Source organism: Hippocampus comes, unplaced genomic scaffold (assembly GCF_001891065.2).
Source record: "Hippocampus comes isolate QL1 unplaced genomic scaffold, H_comes_QL1_v1.1 scaffold176, whole genome shotgun sequence".
NCBI lineage: Eukaryota > Metazoa > Chordata > Actinopteri > Syngnathiformes > Syngnathidae > Hippocampus > Hippocampus comes.
The window spans coordinates 134247-142844 of NW_017805826.1; the positions used below are offsets into that span (position 1 = coordinate 134247).

Genomic DNA, 8598 nt, shown 5'->3' on the forward strand with positions numbered 1-8598 from the left:
ATATATGTTTAAATGTATTTATTCATTTATTTCTTTTATTTGCATTAGTATTAGATTTCCCATTAGTTACCAGTTCATGAATGTTAATGACAGAAATCCATCCTTATGCAGAATTTCAGTCGCTATGAATTTGGTGCAGATCCAAATTAAGACTGTGGTACCATTTCGGTGTTTGCATGGTTTAACTCACCACATGGGCGGTAATCCATATGTAAATCAAAGCAAAAACTCACTTGTATTTATTCGACCCATATTCTTTCTTAATTAAAATGTGCAAATAGAATGTTACATGCAACACTTTTGGGAGAGGGGAAAAAAAACCGACCTGGAAAAAAAAACTGTACTACTGACCTACTTCTTTCTCCCCAATGCAGACACACACACAGAAACACACAACCGTGAACGAAACAGCAACAAAATAGAATAGCTGGGACAATAACACTTGGTTAGATGCATCTGAGGGAAAATAAGCTGATATCCAAGAAATAAGAGACAACACCGTGGTTCCATTTTTCAAACCACACAAGCACGTAGACGGGAAGCATGAATTCAGTGCATCCAGGCGTCTGCAACAGTGTCCAAGCGCCACCTTCAGTATCCAACCTGAGAAGGAAAAAGCAAATAATCACATCCCTTTGCTGCATAAACATCTGCACAAAAGTCTTGTTTATTTAGAACGAAAGAACTAAAACAATAAGCCATTCGCTTTTTTTCCTGACTTTTACGCGCGGTAAAGCTGCGCGATGGTCATTTTGCTGGGTTTATTGCTCTCGTCTGTGCCGAAGTGTTGGCCCAGACGCCGCGTAGCCCCACCAACCCCCACTTCTCATCCTTCTCCCTCCTCCACTCCGACAGGGAGGACTAAAAGGGTTAAGAGGAGTCTTGGATGGAGTCTGTTGGGCGGAGTGCAAGCGTCGTGATTGGACGGCGTACCGTGACGCAGACCACGCGAAAAAGCCGATAACTAGTTAAGAAGGCAGTTTGGAAGTCTGCAAAAAGAGTGCAGAGCTTGAGACGCGCGCGTTTGGAAGCTTAAAAAAGACCGGTGCCCAGACACCAGAGAAAGAGGAAATAGAGAGAAAAGAGAAAGGACGCAGCCGGGACTGACTAAGTGCCGAAAGACGTTGTGGTGGCACCATGGTGCAACACACCGACAACAGCGAGACGGACGGGAGCATGTCACGGGAGGCGACGGACTCGGAGGAAAGTGAATTTATGGCGTGCAGCCCGGTGGCCATCAACCCGGACTGGTGCAAGACCGCCACGGGCCACATCAAGAGACCCATGAACGCATTCATGGTGTGGTCCAAGATCGAGCGGAGAAAGATCATGGAGCAGTCGCCGGACATGCACAACGCCGAAATCTCGAAGCGGCTCGGCAAGCGGTGGAAGATGCTGAAGGACAGCGAGAAGATCCCGTTCATACGGGAGGCGGAGCGGCTCCGGCTCAAACACATGGCCGACTACCCCGACTACAAGTACAGACCCAAGAAGAAACCAAAGCTCGATAGCTCCAAGTCGTCGTCGGCGCCGTCGCCGGAGAAGTGCGGCAAAATGGCAAAGACCCCCAGCAAGAAGTGCAGCAAGATTAAGACCAAGAGCGGCCCCAAATCCTCGCACGGCTACGCGGACGAGTGTGGCGGCGTGTTCCCGGCTTTCAAGGCGGCCAAAGTGATCAAGAGCGAGCCCAGCGACGAGGAGGAGGACGACGACGACTACGAGGAGGACTACCATATGCACCACCACATGCACCGCCACCATCGGGTCGGGGGGATTAAGGAAGAGCGCCTGAGGCCGTACAACGTCGCCAAAGTGCCCGCCAGCCCCACGCTGAGCTCCTCGGCCGAGTCGGAGGGGGCGAGCATGTACGAGGAGCTGCGCGGCTCCGCCACCACCAACGCCGCCTCCACCACCAACAGACTCTTTTACAACATCAAGAACATTTCCAAGCAGAGCACATTGCACGCTGCTTCCCTCTCACCAGCATCCTCCAGGTCGGTCTCCACGTCCTCCTCCTCCTCTTCTTCCTCATCCAGCAGCTCCTCCTCCGGCGAGGACGCGGACGATTTGCTGTTTGACTTTAGTTTGAATTTCGCCCCCAGCGCCTCTGGCTCGGAGCTGGGCAACCCCAATTCAGGGAACCTCTCGTTGTCCCTTGTGGATAAAGATCTGGACTCGTTCAGCGAGGGCAGCCTGGGCTCTCACTTTGAGTTCCCAGACTATTGCACGCCTGAACTCAGTGAGATGATCGCAGGGGACTGGCTGGAGGCCAACTTTTCCGACCTGGTCTTTACATACTGATTTAATGAGTAATAATACAGAGTGGAGAAATTCAATGATATGTTTGTCCTGATCAAGTTGTCCCTTAAGACCCTGCCTCCTTCCTATTTTTTGGGGGGTGGTCCTGTGTTTCAGGACGGAGAGGCAAGCTGAGGTTTGAGATGCTTAAGAAGCTGGTAGCAAAAAATGTAAAAAAACAAAACAAACAAACAGAAGTCTGCAGACTTTTTTAAAATTGTTATCTGGCAGCATGACAGGGTTTTATGGATTTTTCCCTGCCACATAAGGGGAAAAACATGAACTTCTATGCATCTTATCCTCTTTTTAGACAAACTGCAGGGAGATGAAACTTGTGGACTGACTCAAAGCAAATCTGTGAACTGTTCAGGATGTTACTTTACCAGAGGGAAAAAAAAAACCCACACGTTTTCTGTAATTTCTAAATCAAATGTTTTTTGTTTTTTTTGTAACCGATTCCGTTTACCTCCTCCTTGTTTGGATAAATTTGACAAGCCTCAGCAGTGTACACACAACATGTGGAGGAAACATTTTGATACATGACAGACCTCATCTTTTTAAAAGAAAAAGTAAGATATTTTCAGGCATATTTTTGTACAGTCGAAAGGGAATGTTCTTACTGTGCTTTCAGTGAGTTTCAGGCACTTCTTCCCTTTATCCTTTTTTGTTTTGTTTTTACGCATGCAAGGGAGTCCTGGTTTTAAGGATTAAGTTAAATTAAAACTTGCATCAAAAATGCCTTGTGATTTTTCAACTAGGTTTTTTTGTACAGTTGTAGAGCAGATTTGTTGAGTATTTGTAGACAATACAATGGCGTCCTGGGGGATACACATACCTCAGAGCTGGAACTAGTTTCAAGATTGTATATGTACTGTAATATAGTAAAGTTAGGAGTTTATGTCTATCATACTCGTGATATGTGGATGGGTCCCGATCGCAGGTGTGAAACTGGATTTTTTGGTATTTTTATGGCACATACTGTTTTTTCGCCCCTCTCATTTTTTGTGCAATATAATACTCTTTAAGAAACAGACCATCAACAATTGTAGCAAGTGATGGGAAAATTTGAACAGACTTGTGCACTGTCGACATCGTCTCATGTTATGATGCTGAAGCCTTGTTCGGGCAGACAAAGAATAAAAACAAATCAGCTGGAACTGATGCAAAACAAGTTCGTATGGCCTGTGATGTGATACATACAAACACATATTTTGAATGTCATTGGAAATATTGCGGGGGAGAAACAAACTAGTTGACGCGACAATTAACTTCTGCAAAAGGGCACAGTGTGAAACGGTGGTGGTCAAAGCAAGCAAAAAAAAAAAGTACATTCCACACTCCTGTTTCATTAAATGAAACTTTATTTTAAAACTGAAGACTGCCTTCTTTTTTTATCATGAACCATAAACCTGTATTTTTTATTTCTTGCACTTAAAAAAGCAGTTTATTTTTATGTGAGTCTCATATGGAGTCTGATAAAAGAAAACAAAAAGGTTTTGGAATATGCCGAGACTTTTTTTTTTTTTTTCAAAGTTCTGGGCAGTAGTTCCTTCACATTCTGAGTGTGAACCTGTCTTCTTTTTGGAATAAATAACAACCGACTACCATAGACTGTCCTTTCAGTTTGTGAATATGTGTATATGTACACAACTGTGTTATTTGTTTTGAAAAAGGATGTGTTAACAGTATGATGCCTAGTTTGTATTTAGGCAGCTACTGTGAGAAATGGATGGGCTCAAACTAACATGTGATTTCACATTGAATAAAAAAAAAAAAGAACGAAAGAAAACTGCTTAACTCCAGTGTTGAAACTGATTTACTTCCACAACGTTGTCCAGCTTGAAAAGCGGTTGCTGCGTCTTTAAGCAATTGAATCGCCCGCTTGCTGGCGCTCAGCGACGCGATTGGTGGGCTCGGTGGTCCCCTTGGAGACGGAGCTAGAAACAGGAGCCGCTTCCCCCACTCTTTTCCCTCCCCTACCCAGCATGTGGGAGCACTCGGTGTGTCTGGCTTCCATTCAGAAAAGTAGCTCCATGCTCAGCGCTGAGCCGCTTGAGAGATGTGCAAAAAAAAAAAAAAGCACCACATCTGACATATGTTCACTCTGAGATAAACATTTGCACTTATTCCAGGCAGATGTCTTCTAATCTATAAAAATGTGTTGTTAGTAACATAATTCCACTGTGGAAATCCAGTTTAGCGATCCATTAATGCCTAAAAATACCACAATGTTAGAAGTTGATAGTGTGTCTTTTAGAAGCGAAAACATTTTAGAATGATTATTTCACTGGACGCCACATGTCCTATTCGGATACGATGAACCGCATTCATGAAAAAAATATAGGCCTCCTAGTAGAATAAAGCGGAATGAAAATAAATTGTAGGTGGATGAAGTCATGTTCATTCCAATCAAAAATTAGCCTGACGTGAAATATTTTACTTTTACAATAATCATGTGTACAAAGGATTTCTACGGCTAGAATTAAAAATAGATCTGAATATCATAACATTTATAAGAATCAAGTCAGATTTTTATTTTTTTGTTCAAGTAGTCATTCTACAAGAACAAAGTGTATGGAATTGGCATGACACTTCTTTATTTCTAATGACTATTTCATTGTTTATAAAACGTATGATAACTTTACAAGAGCCTCAACAGTCCACATCATCACTACGATATGTGTGCGTTGTGAATATTACAACAATTTTATGAAAATGGGTAAGCCAGCAGTTGAAAGGAAAATAAAGACAACAAAATAAATTGAAATAATTATAGATCACCTAAGTCATAAAAAGAGTCACATTTTTCGAAGCTGAAACAAGTTGCACATTAAGGGAAAAACCTCTAACATGGAATTTATAACAATACATCATTACATAAGGGCAGCTCGGGGACGGACCGGTTAGCACATCCGCCTCACAGACCAGAGGTCGTGGGTTCGATTCCGGGGCCCCGGCCTTCCTGTGTAGCGTTTGCGTGTTCCCCCTCTGCCTGTGTGGGTTTTCACCGGGGACTCTAGCCCCCCCCCCCCCACCCCATTCTAAAAACGTGCACAGTAGCTTAATGGAACACTCTAAATTCTCCCTCGGTGTGAATGGTTGTTGTTTGTCAATGTGTGCCCTTTGATTGACTGGCAACCAGTTCAGAAGACAGCTGGGATCGGCTCCAGCATGCCCGTGACCCTCGTGAGGACGGAGCGGCTCAGATAATGGATAGATGATTCATTACATAAGATAAAATAAAAAAAATATATATAAAATTATCACAATTTGTATTTTTTTCCAGGAAATGAAAAAGGTTAAATGGTAATTTCCTTGTTCTTCTTGTCAGTGTGACAAATAATTGTAGTGTAAAGCTTGGGGACTATTAAAAGTAGCCATACTTTGTTAGCTATTCCAAAACCCAGCCACAAAAGAGACACATATTTGAGTTAAAGGATGCTGTCATTGGTGAAAATTGGGTGCAATTCCAAAAGGTATCTCCTCCTCAAGTGATGTCACATTGCCATGTCAAAGAATGTAAAATTATGAACTTTTAAGTGCTTACGTCTTTGCACACATAAGTCCTCCATTCTCCTCCGAGGCGTGGCCTAAGAGCTCCGCCTCTAATAGATCATACGAGCCGCACATCCCGGTCTGCTGAGAGATTTGTGTTCATTATGGCAATAGAATCTAATGATTAATATCTGCCATGCATGGCCGCGCAGGTACTGGCCCCCCCATTAGGTCGTTTTGCAAATCTGTAATAAAACATTTATCCAGCTATTACTTTAGCTGACCTATTGGTCAAAGTTGCTAATGGGTTCCTGGGCTATTCCCAGCAGAATCTCTCCATTGATTTTGTGTTCCGCTGAAATATCTGCTCAGGGCTAATGCCACTGCTACATGTTGAAATGAAATTAGTGATCCGTTGAAATTTCCTCCTATTTCCTGCTTAAATAAATAAAAAGGAGGAATCTGGAATGCACGGGAGATACTGGGGCACTCGATCCGGTGGGGCAACACGAGAGCCACGTTCAATTCTATGAGCTTTTCAATCATTCATATCCATCTGAAGTCATAGTAAAATGGCCCGACACCTACATAAAGACTCCCTCATGCCTGACAAAAGAACTGAAGGTATAAACATGTGATAGTGTCTTCGCCGTCTTAGCCCGTTGTTATTAAATCGCCGAATAACAAAGCCTGTTATGTTTTCCCCACATCTTCCTTACAGCGCCCCTCCTTCCCGCTGCATGCTGACTCTCATCCGGTGAGCTCAGATGCATTACATCATGGCTGAGCTTATGCCACTGCGCAGTAAGATTCCATGTTGTGTCATCGTTGAGCCACGTGGGCTCAGCTCCCCCCCAGTGGGGAGGCTGTCTAATATCTCTATGGGAATACTGCTCAGAATGCTGGCACTTTCATCACGACAATAACAGCGGCGCTCACCTAAAATTAAACCTGTTTACTGTCTGTTAATTTACGAGTCGGCAGGATTTATTGCCCCCTCGCCTGCTGTCTGCTTGACTGACAGCAGTCCCTTCTGTCCAATACGTTACACGAGGCTGAAAATATCACTCCCACATCATATTCAAACCCAAAACAGATCATGAATTATCTTGAATGCAGGTGAGAAAGGAATGAACGCTTATCCATAGGACCTCAGGAGTGCTTATTCATCCCCTCACTGAATTTGTCTGTAAAATTGCAACATCGTAGACCCAGTATCCTCGGCTCCAGTCTTGACCCTCGGGCGACTACTCCTGCTGCTGTTAATGGCTATCCATTTGGTGTGTATGGGCTGGGAGGCAGAGAGGCAGCGCATCAGCCCCATCTGCTGCATTTGTATCCAATATCCCTTCAAATTTGTGGGATGGGGAGTGGCGTGGGGGGGTTGCCCGAGCCCAATTCACCCTGCCCCTATGGTGCCTGAATAGCCTGCTGCATTGTGCACATACAGTATATATACAGTATATATACATATTACAAGTGGGTGAATGGGAGAGCTCCTGAGCTTGTTGTTAATTCTCATTTTGCATCTGAATCAGTTCAACTCGGAATAAAGGCCCACTTTTATTTAGATCTTGGAAATGTTTGTTTTGGTAATTTTTGGAACTGCAGTACAAGTGGTTAGCAAACCTGCTTCTAATTCTTAGGTACGGGTATCGAATCTCAGCATTGGCCTTCCTGTTTAGAGTTTGCATGTCCTCTCCTGCTTGAGACTCCAGATTTGTACCACATTCCAAAAGCATACCGTAATTTCACGACATTACGGCAGACCGTATTAAAAGGCACGTTGTCAGTTACGAGTGCTATTTCTGTGTTTAACACAAACACAATACGTATTGTATTATTGGACGCAGGCATGGTAAAATGTACGCTATCTTAAATAATAAGGTAGCGTGCATGTACGCTAGCCGAAGTTTTTAAAAATGCAGCAACAGCAAAATTGAGTTTGTTTGTACTTTATTGAAGTATTTAAGAACGGACTCACGTTATTTTTTTAATCAACCCTCATCCACAAATCCATCAAAGTCCAAATCTTCTTTATCTGAAATTAACAGCTCGGGAAGTTCTCCATCTTACACGGCAGGTGCTCTCGTGTCATTGTCAGAATCAGTCTCGTTGCTACGCGGCTCCTCAGAAATAATGCCGGCTTTTGCGAAAGCTCCAACAACAGTGCAAGCAAACACGTTAGTCCAAGCCTGCACAATCCATTCACAAATTGTGGCGTAATTTCCACAGCGCTGCCCAGTCTTAGTCAAGACGTATTCCCCATCACTCCCATGTCGCTCGCTACTTCACTTTGACTCCAGCCGAAAACTTTTTATCAGCTTAAAAAAAATCACCGTAAGTCACATATGTCAAAGTGCCGGCCCGCGGGCCAAATCCGGCCCGCGAGAATGTTTTCAGTGGCCCCTGGGATGATATTGATTTATTATTAGAACCGACCCGCGGACTGCAGCAAGCCGAGAGCCCGCAGATCTTTTACACGCACCAAAACTACATTTCCCACAATGCAACGGTGACGCGCCAAGCAGTCGGCCGCTTTATTTAAATATTTATTCGTCTCGCAGTCGTTCCCATAACAGTGACATTAGCTTTCAGATACCCATCAAAAATGGCAAAACGGAAGGTGGACACTGAGAACCGCGGGTTTCAAACAAGGTGAGAGTCGAAGAACATGTACATGGACGTAGCTGGAAAACCTGTGTGTCTTCTGGGTGGAGAAAGTGTGGCGCGATTCATTCATTCATTTTCCGAACCGCTTGATCCTCACTAGGGTCGCGGGGGGTGCTGGAGCCTATCCCAGCC

The 8598-nt window shown here is 44.1% G+C and overlaps 1 protein-coding gene across 1 annotated transcript; it reads left to right on the forward strand.

Annotated features, from left to right (window-relative positions):
• The first annotated feature begins 916 nt into the window (after nt 1-916).
• Nucleotides 917-3469, forward strand: sox11a (SRY-box transcription factor 11a). The gene has a single exon (XM_019887287.1). The coding sequence runs from the start codon at nt 1138-1140 to the stop codon at nt 2299-2301; it is 1164 nt and encodes a 387-aa protein (XP_019742846.1). The 5' UTR covers nt 917-1137; the 3' UTR covers nt 2302-3469.
• The last annotated feature ends 5129 nt before the right edge of the window (nt 3470-8598 follow it).

Coding starts and splice junctions, on each gene's coding strand:
- sox11a (XM_019887287.1), top strand. CDS start 1,138: ATGGTGCAACACACCGACAACAGCGAGACGGACGGGAGCATGTCACGG.